The sequence below is a fragment of the Caretta caretta genome, chromosome 3, assembly GCF_965140235.1.
Source record: "Caretta caretta isolate rCarCar2 chromosome 3, rCarCar1.hap1, whole genome shotgun sequence".
Taxonomy (NCBI): Eukaryota; Metazoa; Chordata; order Testudines; family Cheloniidae; genus Caretta; species Caretta caretta.
The window spans coordinates 157,866,589-157,885,978 of record NC_134208.1 but is presented as its reverse complement, the minus strand read 5'-3'; the positions used below and the strand labels follow the sequence as shown (position 1 = coordinate 157,885,978).

The 19,390-nt window shown below is 42.9% G+C and overlaps 1 protein-coding gene across 3 annotated transcripts in view; it reads left to right on the top strand.

The window, feature by feature from the left end:
- XDH (xanthine dehydrogenase) overlaps positions 1 to 19,390 on the top strand; it is an 83,096-nt gene that overhangs the window by 28,948 nt on the left and 34,758 nt on the right. For 2 of the 3 annotated variants that reach the window (XM_048843381.2, XM_048843383.2), the window contains 9 exons: positions 487 to 638; positions 2,470 to 2,563; positions 3,357 to 3,466; positions 9,587 to 9,771; positions 13,183 to 13,357; positions 14,089 to 14,178; positions 14,955 to 15,124; positions 16,509 to 16,632; positions 17,162 to 17,281. In XM_048843381.2, coding sequence (XP_048699338.2) covers positions 487 to 638; positions 2,470 to 2,563; positions 3,357 to 3,466; positions 9,587 to 9,771; positions 13,183 to 13,357; positions 14,089 to 14,178; positions 14,955 to 15,124; positions 16,509 to 16,632; positions 17,162 to 17,281 — 1,220 coding nt within the window. The remainder of the gene's footprint in view (positions 1 to 486; positions 639 to 2,469; positions 2,564 to 3,356; positions 3,467 to 9,586; positions 9,772 to 13,182; positions 13,358 to 14,088; positions 14,179 to 14,954; positions 15,125 to 16,508; positions 16,633 to 17,161; positions 17,282 to 19,390) is intronic. The other variant, XM_048843385.2, reaches the window with a different exon arrangement.

The window sequence follows — 19,390 nt, the reverse complement described above, 5'->3', positions numbered from 1 at the left end:
TACCAACCCATATAAAGCATAGTGTTCAGTTTATTATGTGAGAGTTGCAATTTAAATCCACCAGACTCATCTCAGATAGGGGCCCCTGTGAGATAGGAACAACCTGTGTGTCACACTGGCAACCTATGAGGGAAAGGTTCTTTAGCTCATGAGCAATTCCCAGACGCGTTTCGTCTCCCAATAAGTGCTGGCATAAGCGTGGTGGTTGGTATAGTTGTGGGTGGTTCCTAATTGGTGGGGGCAGTTTGTGCGTTTGCCTGTTGTGGGTGGACTCTGCCGTTTAGTGCATGTTCGGTCAGGAGAAGCGGTCGAACATTTTCAACCGGAAAATGGTATATTAGTGAACGAATGAACGAAAAAAAAAAATTTTATGGGAACAATACAGCGCCTCATGCACCTTCCTCTGCAAGTGCCCCGGTGTAACTGTCTTCCTGGGAGATGTACACCTTGGTTGTTGGTAAAAATTCTGGTGGTCTCCCCTTGTAGGTATTACCTTTGGTGCTGCCTGCACCCTGAGCTTTGTAGAAGTGGTGCTGAAAAAAGCTGTGGCTGAACTTCCTTCCTGCAAAACGGAATTGTTCCAGGCTGTTCTAGAACAGCTGCGGTGGTTTGCAGGCCCGCAGATCAAAAACGTTGCAGTAAGTGACTGGGGGGAAAGCTACTGAGCTAATGTGGGAGGGAGGGGCAAGAAACTTCAATGAAGAAAACTCAGATTGAGTAATTGACCCTGCCAGTATCACATGCCTCATGCTCCTCTTATTACGCTGGGACATCTGAAAGACATTGTGCCCCTATTTGAAAGACATTTTGTCCCTTTCTTGTGGATTTTTTTCCAATAAAATTCTACTGCAGGCCCATGAAGGCTGTAGACTATTTTGTCTTGTGTCGTCTTAGGTTGCTATATGACAGTGGTTCTCAACAAGGGATGCCCCTGGGGTACTCAGAAGTCTTCGAAGGGGTACATCAACTTATCTAGATATTTGCCTAGTTTTACAACAGGCTACATAAAAAACTGTAGTGAAGTCAGTACAAACTAAAATTTCATACAACGACTTGTTTATACGGCTCAATATACTACACACTGAATGTAAGTACAGTATTTATATTCCAGTTGATTTATTTTATAATTATATGGTAAAATCAGAAAGGAAGCAATGTTTCAGCAATAGTGTGCTGTGACACTTTTGTATTTTTATGTCTGATTTTGTAAGCAAGTACTTTCTAAGTGAGGTGAAACTTGGGGGTACGCAAGACAAATCAGACTCCTGAAAGGGGTACAGTAGTCTGGAAAGGTTGAGAGCCACTGCTATATGACATGGGCAGCTCACCAAGGAAAAGCAGAAGGAATCTGCTGCATTCATGACTATTACCAGGCAAATGGGAAAACTCTAGAGCAGCCTGGAAATGAGGAGTCATTTAACAAAGAAGCATTTATGGTGGATCCACAACTGCAAAGGGTCATTAAAACAAAAGCCTGACCAGGAAGCCTCATAGCATTAACCCCATAATTCTTCTGTAAGCAAAAGAGACTCCGTCTTCTACAGTCTCTGCTACTGCTTCAGAAGGCAGCCCTCAACAGGGGCTTCTCTGGAGTGGTGTTACGACAGGGCTGCCTGAATGACACTGGCCGTACCTGGGCCCAGGTGCTCTTTGGGTGCTGAAAAGCAGAACTGATGTAGCTTTTTCCTGGTCTGAGTCTACCTATGCCCAGAGTGTTTTGACAATGTAAGGAAGATGAGAGATGGGCAGAGGTGGGTTGGAATGGCCTGTCATACCTCAATGCAACACTAACATGGTCATCCTACTCAGTGCTGAGTGTGGAAGCTGATACCGCCTTGATGCTTAGAGGGTGCATCTTCCCTGTCCTCTGCAAACCGCAGTTCAAGCCCTGCTTTTAGGGCTAACCAAGAATGTGAGCATCTATTGATCCTACTCCTCTGTGCTTTGCAAGTTATTGAGGGCTATGTTTTTTTGAGGCCAGAGACATGTTGAAGAAGAAAAATCACTTTTAAAGCAGGCTGAAAAACCTGACACGAGGCCTTATTCTGCAAGGTTATAAGTGCCCTCAGTTCCCAGCACAGTCAGTAGGAACTGAGCCATTGAGCATTTCTCAGGAGGTGCTCTGCACCTTGCAGGATCAGGCCCTTCATCATGGCTCCAATATTTCAATTTTGGAACCATTATCATGAATGATTAGAGCGTGAGGCATTTTTTATGTACAGATAAGGACCATCCTTGAAAACCATTTCAGTCAAATGCCTTAGGATTGGTTAGGATTGATACTGGCTCTGTGGGTTTTGCGTGTTCATCATTGGAACTGAATAAAGGCCCTAAAATTGTCACGGTAGCAAAACAAACCTGAATCTAGATAAGCTTTAGGGTTACATATGAATCAGTGATAGTAAAGTAGCACTAGCCATACCTTCCCAGCTGTCTTCTAATCCATGTATTTGGTTTACTTTATTTCAGGCTCTTGGGGGAAATATAATGACTGCTAGTCCAATTTCCGATCTCAACCCTGTCTTTATGGCATGTGGCAGCAAATTGACTTTGGCATCAAAAGGTAAGTTTACTCAAAGTTCAAAATGGCAGTGTGGGATATAGGGTAATCAGCAGTCCTTTCCCTTGACTGCTTAGTTCAGGCCAGAACACAGGGGAAAAAACCCTGCATGTAACATTAGGGACTCTGTTTTAGTCTTTCTGGGTGCTAAAGAGCCAGGGAGAACCACAAGGCCTATCTATGTTCAACAGTCTCAATAAAGAATCCCTTTTGCCTTTGTTATGGCAGATGTTCAAAGGAATCCCACTAATACCCCTTCCAAAAATGCTTGAAATTGAAATTGAAACAAAATGATTAATTGGTATTATTTGACATGCTTTTTGACTTGCTGAAGATTTTGAAAAAAAATTGTGTTTTGAAAGATGATGGTTTTTTTCAATGTTTTGGAATTGCCAGCAAACTGAAAAATCATTTATTCGCATATCCCTAATTGGGATGTTGGAAACTGATTCACTTGGGTGTTTGGAATGAATTAAGATCAAAGGGACATATCCCAAAATCTTTATTTCCTGTTTAACTCAGTCCTTATGCAGGCAAAACTCCCATGGAAGTCAGTGGGAGTTGTGCCTGTGTAAGGACTGAGCTGAACTTGAGGAAGTAGTTCAGAATTTGGCTAAAAAGAGATAGAAATTAAGAGGAAAAATAACGGAGATCAGATCAAATCAAATTTAGTTTATGTAACTACAAAGTCCTCTCTATGTGCCTGACAATAATTCTTTACCTGGATGAAATGGGAGACTATTGCCTGATATACTTGCCCAACCATTTGTTTCTCTTTCCTCAACTTGTTCTACAGAGGGCAGAAGGACTATAAGGATGGATGAAAACTTCTTTACTGGTTACAGAAAGACAATGCTAAAGCCTAAGGAGATATTACTCTCCATTGAGATGCCTTACTCTAGGAAGGTGAGGTGCTGGAATTAACAATAGTCTAATGGCTGTGTAAAGCTGAGCTGGTGTTACCCTATAGGGGACCCAAAATGTCTAATGCTTCTAATCTAAACTAACCTTTCCTTGAAGACTGACTTCCAGCAGAGATGTGCTTAATTAGCCCTTAATTCCAGCAGAGATGTGCTTAATTAGGTCAGCTAGAAGGAAGGTCATTTTTAGAATGGCTGCCCCCCTCTGGATCACAAGTGTTCTGTATTCATTTTGGCTATGGTAATATGCCACCAGATGAGGGACTCCAAACATTATTTAAGTCTCTTCTAGTGTCTGTCCACCAGACACATATAGATCTTCTCCACGTACTTAACCTTTTAGGCTATCAAGAGATGTGGGTGGTTCCACATCAGATAAAAACAAGCCAATGGAAATTAATGGAATATTTTTAACTGCAACAGTTGAGAATATTTTCCTCTGAAGCTATCTGACAATACAATTTTTTTAAATAAATTTTAAATGTAATGAACATCTCTACTTCTTTCTGGTGATTTTCTAGGAGGTGGGTAAAGACGTGAGTGGGAGAAGCTGAAAGGCTTTTCTACCCAGTGTTTTGGCTAGTCTAACAAGGTATTTCCCCAAGAAAGTCGCAAACTGGACTTGTTATCCTCAGCCAGTTCCCCACTACAGCTGTTTTTTGGACTCTTCACTGCTAGTTAATTGTCAAAAACAATTCTGCTTGCACTGTGATGGGTGTTGTGGTTCAGTTCCATCTCCATAAGGAGCAGGATGACAACTGGAGAGGTAAAGTACCAGAGCATTGATTGGTTGACCAGTGAAGTTCTGAGCCATTCCTCTATAATAAGAGTAGGGCTGACATGGGGAAGCAGGCATTATGGAGAAATACACAGCTGAAAACAGAGAGAGGAGCCTACCAAATGCAGGCATTTAACTTGTACAGGAAGTAATCAGTTCAGCAGAACATTTCACCTGAGTGTTTTGGGGCTTTTTTTCCTCCCAAGTGAGTTTAGATCTGTCAGAAGGTGCTAGTTTAACATTCCTGCAGATTCAAGTTCCGTATTGATCACAGTGAAGCTGGTGGCACTGCAAACTTCCCCATGCAGTTCTATTGTAATTAACCATTGGAACAATTTACCAAGGATTGTGGTGGATTCTCCATCACTGACAATTTTTAAATCGAGATTGGATGCTTTTGTAAAAGCTATAGGAATTGTTTTGGGGAAGTTAGTTCTATGGCTATGCTATACAGGAGGTCAAACTATATGATCACCGTGGTCCCTTCTGGCCATGGAATCTATGGATCTATGTTTCTTGAGTGTGCGCTGAAAAGTTAGTCTCTAGGGATAAGAAGGTAGTGCAATCTCTGTGTCCATACAGTCCTTGGCCTGTTTGCTGAGACTGTAAACAGAGAGGCTGATCAGGATGGTGGTTTTTGCAATGTGGACTTTATTCTGCTGGGACCTGGACTGAAGCCATGAAACTCACTTTAGACTGAACAATGATCAGATCTATTCACTACTGGCCTGGTTTAATTTTAACAAGTCACACAGAGGTAAAAAGAAAAGGAGTACTTGAGGCACCTTAGAGACTAACAAATTTATTTGAGCATAAGCTTTCATGAGCTACAGTTCACTTCATCGGATGCTCACGGAAAGCTCAAATAAATTTGTTAGTCTCTAAGGTGCCACAGGTACTCCTTTTCTTTTTGTGGATACAGACTAACACGGCTGCTACTCTGAAACCTGTCATTATACAGAGGTAAAAGGCTCTATATAGCATTATCAATAATGAGTCATACAATTGTCCTCCTCGGAACCTAAATTTTTTCATATCCATTAAGACCATCATGACTGGTGTGGAGAAATAAATAAGGAAGTGTTATTTACTCATTCTCATAACACAAGAATTAGGGGTCACCAAATGAAATGAGTAGGCAGCAGGTTTAAAACAAACAAAAGGAAGTATTTTTTCACACAATGCACAGTTAGTCTGTGGAACTCTTTGCGATGGGATGTTGTGAAGGCCAAGACTATAACAGGGTTCAAAAAAGAACTAGATAAGTTCATGGAGGATAGGTCCATCAATGGCGTCCCTAGCCTCTATTTGCCAGAAACTGGGAATGGGAGTGGATGGATCACTTGATGATTACCTGCTCTGTTCATTCCCTCTGGGGCACCTGGCATTGGCCACTGTTGGAAGACGGGATACAGGGCTAGATGGACCTTTGATCTGATCCAGTATGGCCGTTCTTATGTTCTTAATTGACATGACCTGTAGGTCATGCTAGATGGTTACCATCTGACCTTGAAACCCAAAGCTACTTTTGAACTCTTGGCATATCATGAACTCTTGACTGAACTTTGGCTTATGGAGATCAGCTCAGCAAGACTAAAGTTTTTCAATGGATGGACAAATCTATACGGTAGGAGGATTTTCCCTCTTCTAAGTGGCAGTCAAGGTGTTCCGGGATCACAATTTTTGGCAATTGGTAAACCAAGTTAAAGAAAGGCTGGTTTAGCACAGTGCCAGTATGAAGGGTCTGATTTTCCATTGTGTCACACCAGTTTTATACTGGTGTAATTCTGTTGATTTCACTGGTGTCACACCTGTGTACAGCTGGTATAACAAAATAGAGATTTCAAGCCCCGTGTTCAGCAATCTTCACTGTTGTTCAGTGTTGCTGTAGTTTTGTTACACTGTTGTTTTATCCCGTAGAGATGGCATTTTGATGGTGAATGCTGATCCCTCTAGTTTGTACACCTGCACTTTGGGATCTTTTCATCTTGAGTTTTGCTCTGTATCCTCAGCTTCATGATGTAAACGGGTTTACCCAGCAGGAGAAAATTCAAAGGGTGACAACCAACCCCTCCTTCATCTCTCACATTAGTGTCCTCTAATTGTAATGTTATTACTGGACATCTCCACTGGCCTCCCTCTTTTGTGAAGATTGACGGAGGTGGTGTTGGGTGGTGGAAGAAGTTCACATGGCAGTGATGTCCCTGAAAATGTGAACATTGGCTATTACACTTTGTCCATTGAGTTGGCATTGTTAATGTGATGTAAGCTGGGGATGCTGCCATCTGACACTTGGGGGAGGGGAAAGAAAAAGGTAGTTTGATTTGCATCTGTAACTCTTGATGCTACTAGGAAAACCCCTTCTCCCTTTGTCTTTACAGCTCGCAGTCAAAAAGATGTGTTTTCACTGACAGATGACTAATGCAAGTTAGCTAGCCTACTGTAAAATCTCAGTGGAGACAAGGCATGGTAGTTTTACCATAGCATAGCTAGCCAAGGTCAGCTGTGTGTTGGGGGAGCATAGTGTTGACCTTGTGTAGGTACATGGTGGGGTAAGCTGCAGGTGCCTTGTTTAGCTTGTGTTAGTTATCTCACTGTAAAAAACACACCTTTTGGGTAGTGAAGGCATAGCCTCAGATATGGAGTCTGCAGGAGATTTGCTGAGTGTCAACCTCTCACTGTCATTTCATTACTGGAAAGCTCCATTGAAATGCAAAGTGAGGGCAGAGGCTGTATTTCCTCTTCTTTGCTAGTTAATTAGCATAACAAACAAATTGGCAGAATGAGGTGCGTTGGCAAGCAGGGCACCAATACATGCTGCTTTCATATTATCTGCTGGCTGCCCACTAATTAGGGCCGTGTATGGAAAGATGCATGGAGGATGTGACATGAAAGCTTCAGCTGTGCACTTCCAGTAATGAGCTCGCAATGTACAAAACCAGGCTCTTGAGAGAGTGCACTCATTAGAAACAATAGAGGGATCACTTCTGGCTGCTGCTGCTGGGGGGATAATTAACTGACCAGAACTTGCTACTGCTCAGTGTCTTGCATATATATCATCACTGAACACTCTTTACAGCAAACTACTGAAAAGAGTGACATAAAGGGACTGATTCTTTGCTTACTGCAGGATACCAGTAATTTCAGTGGGAGTTTCTCATACCCTGTATGGCAGGGAAAGACTAGGTCCAATATGAACTAAGGCCCTCCCAATCAGCTAGTTGAAGCTGGTATTATTTGTACACATTGAGCATCATTAGTTGCAGGTGAACTGGTGTGCGTTGAATGTGGCAGCTATTTGTGCCCTGAAGAAAATATTCTGAAAAAGAAAAGGTTCCTGCTAGTGCACTCATGGTGCACAGCAGGAATGCGAGGTGGTTGTTATGCTCCAGCATGGATGTGAGTCAAGTGCTCAGCAAGGTCCTCTGCACTGGGCAGAACAAAGTCACAAACCCCTTGCCCATCGACTCCCTTATTCCATCAAATGCCATCCTCTGTGTGCAGTTTGGACAAGTTTAGCTGCATGCTGACCTTTTAGTTAGGAGTAAGTTGTAGCCACACATCAGCAGTCCCAGTCAAGCAGGGATTGGGTTCCCTTGTGCCCCTGGAGCTATACTGATTTACACTAACTAAGGTATGTCTACACTAGAGAGCTTACAGTGGCACAGCTGTACTGAGGCAGCTGTGCCTCTGCAAGATCTCTCATGTAGCCACTCTATGCTGACTGGGGAGAGCTCTCCCGTTGGCATAATAAATCCACCCACAACAAGCAGCAGTAGACGCTCTCCCACTGCCATAGTGCTGTGCACACTAGCCCACGTGCCAGTGTAATTTATGTCACTCGGGTGTGTGTGTGTGTGTGTGTGTGTAATATTCACACCCCTGAGTGATATAACTTTTGCCAACATAAGTGGTAGTGTAGACATAGCCTTAGGTTCTGGCCCCAGATGTTTAGCTGATTTCCCTTAATCTGCGTTTAGCTCAGCAATTCAGCAATTGCACATATAATTGCCAGTTTTACACAAATTCATGTTGGCTTTTGAGTGCACATTTTGATCCACCTGCAGTTTTTGTAAATTCATTAATGGAGTGTTGCTGAAAATTTGGCTTGTATGGTGAAAAACTTTGAGCAGTTAGTTATAAGGAGTAGACAGAAATTAAGCGATAGAAGCAAGAGAGAAAAGAAGAGGAATATTTTGGAATGAGGCAAAGAGCCAATAAGTTGGAGAGATACAGGGAGTCCATGCCAGATACTAGGATCTGCTGAAGAGAACTGCCTGAGATATTTTTTAAAAGTAAAAGGAATGTTGGAATCCCCATTCCTGGAGACATAAACTAGATGGGATAAAACCCCGCTGGAGAACAAACTGAACGAACAAGTTAGGAGGTGTTTGGATCCTTGCTCTTAGTCTGACCCATTTTACAGCTGGTGTGAAATTTAGTTCTGTCTTTGAGTTAAAATTTCAAGGACTCCCCAGATCTGTGTTATTTGGATCTATTTTTTTTTAAATCAGGCCTGTATTTAATTAACATGAGAAAATGATGGAATGTTGAGAGAGGGAAATAGAGCTGGATGAACCTTTTCCCTCTGGAACATTTTTTCTCGAAAAAATGCAGAGGTGGTGACCCAAACATTTCATGAATTCATGTTGAAATTGCCAAATTGTTTTGCTCAAAAAATAGTTTAAAAATTTCACCAAAAACTCAAAGCATTTCATTTTGACATTTTCTGTTGAAATGGTTTGATTGTTTTGAATAGAAATGACTCATCATTTAGAAATCTGTTTTACTTTTACTTCATGCTTTTAAAAGGTGAAAATCCTCAAAAACAAAATGAAATGTTTAATTCTGCATGAAACATTTTGTTTGGACACACAACATTTTTTCAACTTATTGGTTTGCCAAAAAAATTCAAACAATTTTTTAAAAATATTTTTTGGTTTGGCCAGTGAACCAAAAAATCAGTTACTCATATAGCTGTAGTGTGAAAATCCATAGTCATTCATTTCTTTCCCAAAGCTAGAGAAGAGAGAGGACAGGATCAAAAGAATAGTCCCCAACAGTTTTCAAACCTTCCCAGGAAGAATGAGTGACTTTATAACAGCACCTGATGGACTGGACCTTTCTTAGCTGGCCTAACACCCAGCTTTGAATCATGTGAAAAATGGTCTTGTCTGAAGCATGATTCCTCATTCAGAATGCAAAGTCAGCTCTCCATCTGGGATTCTCTTGGGTAGCCTTGTCACAGAGATAGATTACTCAGCTGTCCACATTCTTCTGCCCTTGCTTGTGACCCAGGTTGAGAACAAATTCTTTCCTTTCCTCTAGCGTGAGTTTTTCTCAGCCTTCAAGCAGGCTTCCCGTCGGGAGGATGACATTGCTATAGTGACCTGTGGAATGAGAGTCCTGTTTCATGAAGGTAGCAACCGAGTCCAGGAGATTAAGCTGACCTATGGAGGAATGGCTCCCACAACTGTACTGGCAGAAAAAACTTGCCAGGATCTTATCGGCAGGTAGGAGAATCATAATCTGATCTTTTTAGCACAGAAGGGCCTCTTAGTGCAACAGTGTTCATTTTAAAGGGTTATTTTTATAGTAGCAGACCAAATTTTCTGAATCCTCACTTATGGTATATGTAAGAGGTCATGAAAAACAAGGGACAGAAGAGTGCGAAGTTTGGATAAAACCCTGCATAGATCTGGGGGCTTGTCTGACCTTATCCAGACCCCTTCATGATCTCGTGTGATTTCCAGTACTCTTTGCAAGGATTAAAGCACCCTCAAAGAACTGTGGAGTCTGTCACTGATGCTATTTCATTAAGCCATAGCCATGTTTTAGATCTGCCACTGTTTGTTTGAATATATTGATTGAGCTGGTCAAAAATAGAATTCTTGTCCTCTGAGAAATTCCGAGATTTTCAAATTTTATTTAGTCCTGAATCATGACGAAAAGCAGAAATTTCAGAATTTTTAGAGAAACGAAATATTCCGAAAATTCCCTTTTCAATTTATCATTTGGACTTTTATATCATATATAATCAAAACAAAGTTGAAATGAAACGTTTTGATAATTCCTAAATGTTGATGAAATCGTTACATTTCCGGGAGGAACTTTTCAATTTCATTGACTCAGCATCTTCTTATGGAAAAAACATCGACTCAAGGAATATTTCCAACACACCTCTGAACAGCATACTAACCCATAGAGAGCTTCCTACCAAGACTACAAAAAGAAGGATTCTGGGTGAACTGCTTCTGAATGTCAGAACAACAGACTGGACTTCTACATAGAGTGCTTCTGCTGACAGGCACGGGCTGAAATTGTGGAAAAGCAGCATCACTTGCCCCATAACCTCAGTCATGCAGAACGCAATGCCATCCACAGCCTCAGAAACAACTCTGACATCATAATCAAAAAGGCTGACAAAGGAGGTGCTGTCGTCATCATGAATAGGTCAGAATATGAACAAGAGGCTGCTCGGCAGCTCTCCAACACCACTTTCTACAAACCATTACCCTCTGATCCCACTGAGGTTTACCAAAAAAAACTACACCATCTGCTCAAGAAACTCCCTGAAAAAGCACAAGAACAAATTCGCACAGATGCACCCCTGGAGCCCCGACCTGGGGTATTCTGTCTGCTACCCAAGATCCATAAACCTGGAAATCCTGGATGCCCCATCACCTCAGGCATTGGCACCCTGACAGCAGGATTGTCTGGCTATGTAGACTCCCTCCTCAGGCCCTACGCTACCAGCATTCCTAGCTATCTTCGAGACACCACTGACTTCCTGAGGAAACTACAATCCATGGGTGATCTTCCAGAAAACACCATCCTGGCCACTGTGGATGTAGAAGCCCTCTACACCAACATTCCACACAAAGATGGACTACAAGCCGTCAGGAACAGTATCCCCGATAATGTCACGGCAAACCTGGTGGCTGAACTTTGTGACTTTGTCCTCACCCATAACTATTTCACATTTGGGGACAATGTATACCTTCAAATCAGCGGCACTGCGATGAGTACCCGCATGGCCCCACAGTATGCCAACGTTTTTATGGCTGACTTAGAACAACGCTTCCTCAGCTCTCGTCCCCTAAAGCCCCTACTCTACTTGCGCTACATTGATGTCATCTTCATCATCTGGACCCATGGAAAAGAAGCCCTTGAGGAATTCCACCATGATTTCAACAATTTCCATCCCACCATCAACCTCAGCCTGGACCAGTCCACACAAGAGATCCACTTCCTGGACACTACAATGCTAATAAGTGATAGTCACATAAATACCACCCTATACCGGAAACTTACTGACAGCTATTCCTACTTACATGCCTCCAGCTTTCATCCAGACCACACCACATGATCCATTGTCTACAGCCAAGCTCTACGATACGACCGCATTTGCTCCAACCCCTCAGGCAGAGACAAACACCTACAAGATCTCTATCAAGCATTCTTACAACTACAGTACCCACCTGCTGAAGTGAAGAAACAGATTGACAGTGCCAGAAGCGTACCCAGAAGTCACCTACTACAGGACAGGCCCAACAAAAAAAACAACAGAACGCCCCTAGCCGTCACCTTCAGCCCCCAACTAAAACCTCTCCAATGCATCATCAAGGATCTACAACCTATCCTGAAGGACGACCCATCACTCTCACAGATCTTGCAAGACAGGCCAGTCCTTGCTTACAGACAGCCCCCCAACCTGAAGCAAATACTCACGAGCAACCACACACCACACAACAGAACCACTAACCCAGGAACCTATCATTGCAACAAAGCCCGTTGCCAACTGTGTCCACGTATCTATTCAAGGAACACCATCATAGGGCCTAATCACATCAGCCACACCATCAGAGGCTCGTTCACCTGCACATCTACCAATGTGATATATGCCATCATGTGCCAGCAATGCTCCTCTGCCATGTACATTGATCAAACTGGACAGTCTCTATGTAAAAGAATAAATGGACACAAATCAGACGTCAAGATTTATAACATTCAAAAACCAGTTGGAGAACACTTCAATCTCTTTGGTCACTCGATTACAGACCTAAAAGTGGCAATACTTCAACAAAAAACCTTCAAAAACAGACTCCAGTGAGAGACTGCTGAATTGGAATTAATTTGCAAGCTGGATACAATTAACTTAGGCTTGAATAGAGACTGGGAGTGGATGGGTCATTACACAAAGTAAAAACTATTTCCCCATGTTTATTCCCCCCCCCGCCCCGCCCCCCACTGTTCCTCAGATGTTCTTGTCAACTGCTGGAAATGGCCCACCTTGATTATCACTACAAAAGGTTTTTTCCCCCCCTGCTCTCCTGCTGGTAATAGCTCACGTTAAGTGATCACTCTGGTTACAGTGTGTATGGTAACACCCATTGTTTCATGTTCTCTATGTATATAAATCTCCCCACTGTATTTTCCACTGAATGCATCCGATGAAGTGAGCTGTAGCTCACGAAAGCTTATGCTCAAATACATTTGTTAGTCTCTAAGATGCCACAAGTCCTCCTTTTCTTTTTGCGAATACAGACTAACATGGCTGCTACTCTGAATTCTGTTGGAATGTTATTGTTGTTGATTATACGATTGCTACGGTGGCTACCAGGGGAGTGTTTTAGAGAGCAGAAGCAGAGAAGGTACTATGGAGAAATGGTCTCAATTATGCAGTTGCAGAGCACTGCACAGTTGCATCATCTCTTACTTTCTCCTTACTAAAACAGAACTCCCAGTTATGCTAGGGGTAAGGCATGAGAAATGAGACAGAGATTTGTCATTGTTTGTGAGGATGTCATGCTGAGGTGTTGGAAGGATTAGTTAGTGAATGTCTGGCAAATGTTTTGGCAAAGTAGAGTGCTAGGGAAGTGCTCCATATTATTATTGTTATTTATTTATTTGTTCCTGTGCAGAGAATGGAATGAAAATCTGCTGCAGGAAGCCTGCCGCCTGTTGGCAGATGAGATGAACCTGTCTCCTTCAGCTCCCGGTGGGATGGTGGATTTCCGACGCACGCTCACCCTCAGTTTCTTCTTTAAATTTTATCTGATAGTGCTTCAGAAATTAAACAAGTCACCCAATGGGAATGTGAGTGCTGCTCTCCCCTTGCTGGGGTTGGAATAGAGGGGGTGAAATAAAAGACTCCACAGTAGAACTGAACCCAGACAGAGTGGGCAGATTCTCAGCACATTGTGAAAAGTGCTGTTTTCAATGCACAGGCCCTGTGCTGAGGAGAGGGTGCAGAAGGAATCCATTCTGCCAAGCCACTCTGTGTTGTAATAGCTGCTGTGTCTGCTGCTGCTGCTTCTTCTGTGTAGGGTAGAGATCAGAGTATCTGCACTGCAGATCCATTAGCTCAACCCTGGCCTACGCACCCTCACTTCTCCTACAGTGGGCTCAGCTCTGTAGCTGACAAGCAGGCACCTAGGTTTCTGCTCTCTCCTCACACTGTTGTCAGAGCTGTTGCTGTCCAGAGGGGCCTGTGACAACATTGCCTCTTGCATTGTACAAAGATGGATGAGCCTACTGGGGATTGAACCCTGGACCTTCTCTGCTAAGAGCATGAGCGTCTACTGCCTGAGCTAAAGTACCTGTTGTCTAACTCCTTTATGTGGACCAGCCTGTAAAGGGGACATATCACACCACTGAACTGCTGGGTTACATCGGCAGGCTGAACCATGTTAGATGTGAAATTGCACAGTCTGGGGTGAAAGTTAGGTGAAAAAGAGGAAGAGGCCAGAGGCTACCTGAGAGACATAAGAGAAGGGAAATAGAAAACAGATAAAAGGGATGGTCATTTTTTAACATGTTTTTGGCAGAATAACCTTGAAGAGCTGGTCCCCTCCAAATACGTGAGTGCCACTGAGTTGTTTCGTAAAGATCCTGTTGCCAATGTCCAACTCTTCCAAGTAAGTAGCGATATGCACACAGTCCAGGCTTGCCTCCTCCATGAGTCCAGACTCACTGTATTCTATTTCACCTCCTGAGCATGGCCAGCATTTGTCCTTGCCTGGATTCTGTCACAGTTGAGATCTTTATTGATGCTTGAAGCACTTCCTTACTGGAGTACTGTGATGTTTTCTCCTCTAGGTTCCCAGAAACCTGATTGTCTAAGTGTATGACTCCCAGCAGGCTGCAGCTAGAGAGCTCTTTCTGTTCAGCTCCATCGTCCCCCCCATCCTTGTCAAATTTACTGGCTACCCATCCAGTTCCAAATTCAATTCAAAACTGTGCTTCTGCTTCCCAAAGCTCTTGGGCTGGCTCCCTTCTACCTCTGTCCTCATATCCACAAACACCCCCTGCCTGCTAACATTAACCCACCACTCACTGCCAGTTCTGCTCAGCAGAGAGAGGGGAATATGCTTTTAAATTTGTACTCTCCCATGCTAGCCCTCCCTTCAAGCTGTTGGGTCATGTCAAAGAACACTTCAAACCTTCTCTTCTCCTTAGCTTAGAGTTGTCTTTAAGCCGAATTTCTCTGCCCCACCTCTTTTTCTGTCACAGCATCTTCCTGTTCCACTCTCATACTCACTCACCCATATTTACTTTCCCTTTCCCCACTCCAGCTACTTCCTACCTCCCTCATCACTGTCATAGGAGATGCCTTCCCCTAACCCCCCCCCAGCCTCAACATCTGGTTACCCTATGGTAGGAGCAAGGATACCTAGTGTGTGTTTTGCTACAGGAAGTGCCTGCAGGACAGTCTGTGGAAGATATGGTGGGACGGCCCGTGGTGCACCTTTCAGCAGCCAAACAGGCATGTGGAGAGGCTGTCTATTGTGATGACATGCCTTGCTATGAAAACGAACGCTACTTAACGCTGGTCACCAGCACGAAAGCCCATGCCAAAATTATGTAAGTGCCCTTTCTGTGCACTGGCATTTGTACTGTGTACTGTGAACTCTTAGGACTCAAGCATCGTCCACACCACCGGCCCTGTTTCTCCTCAGAGGTGGTTGCTTCTCAGTGGTTGATAAATAGATCTATTTATTATGTTTATGTCACATCATTTATCCCAGAGGAATCCCAGGTTTCATACACAGAGATTAGTCCTGGCACTATTAGTCATACCTGGAGTGTGACATAGCAGCTGAGAGGGCAATTTAGGTAGGCAGAATATAACTGGCTAATAGGCCATCACATCAAACCACAATCTATCTCTTGCAAAAAGTGCCATGGGATCTTTAAGAACCATAATGATCGGAAGGCCGAAACAATGTTATGTCTTATCTGAAAGACGTATATTACAGTATTGTCTGGGGAAGTAGATTAATTCAGTGGTTAGGCATCAGACTGGAAGTCAAGAAACCTGGATTCTGTTTCTTGTGTGAACTTAGGCAAGTCATGCCACATCTCTGTGCTTCAGTTCCCCTCTGTAAACAAAGATAATAGTGTGTACCTACCCTTTAGAAAGCACTTTGAAATTAATATATTAAAACCATTACATGAGTATTTAATGGTTATTTCCTGTATTAACCATAATAATAGACATTCCCATCCTCCTTAGCGTGCATTTGTCTGGCAGTCTGGAAAATATTGGTGTACTAAGAGTTCATTGATGACTGAAACACCTTTGACTGGCTGTAGCTGAAAACAGAATTCTGTAGAAAAAAGTTTTAGCTAAATGTCATTGTCAGTGGTCACTAAAAAAACCATTTAATCAGACTGTTGGTTTACAGGATTTTAAATTGTAATCACACTTACAGGCAAGTGTAAATGGTGTACAAGCGAGCCGAAAAATGGCCCCAACCAACCCATTACAAGGAGCTTTCTCTGTGTATATCTATTTATCTAACTAACTCAGATATTTTGTTTATGCATTCTCTTATTGGTTAACGATTCATGTAGTAGTGAGTGAGATGCTTATCTCTCAGAGTAGCATATTGTAAAAGGATCTAAATATATTCCTTTATGGACTACTAATTTCTTAACGTTGAGAACAACCAGCCAGTCTGAGTGTTTGACCATCCTGACCCCTGGATTCTGTGGGCATAATTCTTCACTGCCTTGCCCCTTGTGTAGCCATTTACACCTATGCTAAAGGGGTACAAAGTGTTACCATTCTGATCTGGCATCATTCTACACCTGCCCTGCACACCTGTGAATGACTGGACAGAGGGCAAGAGAGTCAGGGCAGAAAATCAGGCCCTGTAGAATCTTTAATATGCCATGTAAATTTATAGTGCCATGTACAAGAAAAATAATAATTCTCTGCTGTTGGTGTTCCTCACTTGTTTAGTTCTATAGATACAACTGAAGCCCAGAGTGTCCCCGGTTTTGTGTGTTTCATCTCTGCTAAGGATATTCCTGGGAGTAATGTCACTGGGGTTGCTAATGATGAACTTGTTTTTGCTGATAACACGGTATGTAGTTTCTTATCCTTTTTTAAAAAGTTGTCTGTATGGAGTATAAAAGGCCAGGAAATTGTGGGGTTAACTACTTCTGGGGAAGTTCTCCACAATATGTGGAGTGAAATCTTGACTCTGTTGATGTCAGTGGCAGTTTTGACATTAACTTTGGTGGGGCCAGGAGTTCTGCCCCTGAATGTTCTTCTTTAAACTGCAGACAGCTGCAACAAACTCGCCCCCAAACTCGTCCTGTTACCGGTAACAGAAGGTGCCATGTTGTCACGCAAGGGGATATGAGTATTTACTGACTTCCCCCTGTGTGGGTGACTCTTAAGCCCCAGGTTGGTGGCAACAAATCATTAAGCTGGATTTACACCAGTGTAGATAAATATTTCTCACTGTGCTTGAATATCAGAATATTTCTCATTGTACTTGAAGCTGGTTTTAATTGATTTGCTCAAAAAATATGATGCACAAAAAGAAATCAATGTGAGCCTTTCAGTGATTTATTACAGTGAGTATTAGAATCACTTTTTATGCATAGGTCACTTGTATTGGCCATGTCATTGGTGGAGTGGTTGCAGACACACATGAACATTCCCGAAGAGCTGCTAAAGCTGTAAAGATCAAATACGAAGACCTCACACCTATTGTCACCATTCAGGTAGGATGGCACAGATTTGATCATATGGTTAGTCAGCCTAAGACCCCATAATGCCCGCTTCAGTCCTGTTTTCCTGAATATGGCTAATTGGATTCTTGTTGTTGTTGTGTATTAAGTCACTCATGTTTTTAGCATTTGTGACATAGCTCAACCCTGATGGGTGTGGTAGAAGAGCCTAAATAAAACAAAATAAAGCTCTGATATTATATTGGTTGGGAATGGAATCATAGGACTGGAAGGGACCTTGAGAGGCCATCTAGACCAGCACCCTGCACTCATGACAGAACTAAGTGTTATCTAAACCATCCCTGACAGGTGTTTGTCTAACCTACTCTTAAAAATTTCCAATGATGGAAATTCCACAACCTTCCTAGGCAATTTATTCCCATGCTTAGCTACCCTGACCGTTAGGAAGTTTTTCCTAATGTCCAACCTAAACCTCTCTTGCTGCAATTTAAGCCCATTGCTTCTTGTCCTATCCTCAAAGGTTAACAAGAAAAATTTACCTCCCTTCTCCTTGTAGCAGCCTTTTATGTACTTGAAAACTGTTATGTCCTCCCTCAGTCTTCTCTCTTCCAGACTAAACAAACCCAATTTTTTTTCAATGTTCCCTCATAGGTCATGTTTTCTAGACCTTTAATAATTGTGTTGCTCTTCTCTGGACTTTCTCCAATTTGTCTGCATCTTTCCTGAAATCTGGCACCCAGAACTGGACTCGAGTTGAGGTCTTATGAGCACAGAGTAAAGCAGAAGAATTAATTTGTGTCTTGCTTACAACACTCCCGCTAATACATCCCAGAATGATGGTTTGCTTTTTTTGCAAAAGAGTTGCACTATTGACTCTTGTGTAGCTTATGATCCACTATGACCCCCAAATCCCTCTCCATAATACTCCTTCCTAGGCAGACATTTCCCATTTTGTACGTGTGCAATTGATTGTTTCTTCCTAAATGGAATAGTTTGCATTTGTCCTTATTGAATTTCATCCTATTTACTTCAGGCCATTTCTCCAGTTTGTCCAAATCATTTTGAATTTTAAAGTACTTGCAGCCCCTCCCAACTTGGGATCATCTGCAAACTTTATAAGTGTACTCTCTATGCCATCATCTAAATCGTCAATGAAGATATTGAACAGAACTGGACCCAGAACTGAGCCCCACAGGACCCCACTCGCTATGCCTTTCCAGCTTGACTGTCAACCACTGATAGCTGGCTGGAAAACTGTTCCAGAGAGAAGTTATCACCCACCTTGTATTTCCCTAGTTTGTTTTTGAGATGGTCATGTGAGACAGTATCAAAAGCCTTACTAAAGTCAAGATATACCACATCTACTGCTTCCCCCCATCCACAAGGCTTGTTACCCTCTCAAAGACAGCTATTAGGTTGGTTTGACACAATTTGCTCTTGACAAATCCATGCTGACTGTTACTTATTACCTTATTATCTTCTAGGTGTTCGCAAATTGATTGCTTAATTATTTTCTCCATTGTCTTTGCGGGTACAGAAGTTAAGCTGACTGGTCTGTAATTCCCCAGGTTGCCCTTATTCCCCTTTTTATAGATGGACACTATATTTGCTCTTTTCTAGTCCTCTGGAATCTCTTCCATCTTCCATGATTTTTCCAAGATAATTGCTAATGGCTCAGATATCTCCTCAGTCAGCTCCTTGAGTATTCTAGGAATAATCCAGTACAGTAGTTCCCAAACTTGTTCCGCTGCTTGTGCAGGGAAAGCCTCTGCTGGGCAAGGCCAGTTTGTTTACCTGTTGCGTTGGCACGTTTGGCCAGTGGCCACGGTTTGCTGCTCCAGGCCAATGGGAGCTGCTGGAAGCGGCACGGGCCGAGGGAGGTACTGGCGGCCGCTTCCAGCAGCTCCCATTGGCCTGGAGCAGTGAACCGCGGCCAGTGGGAGCTGCAGTCGGCCAAACCTGCCAATACGGCAGGTAAACAAACCGGCCCGGCCCGGCAGCGGCTTTCCCTGCACAAGCAGCGGAACAAGTTTGGGAACCACTGCTTCAGTACATACCATATTGTCTAATATGAAGGCAGTGGTCCAAGTTCTGTAAAAGATCGCAGTCAGTGTGAAGTCGCTAGGTTTGTACCAGGGGTAT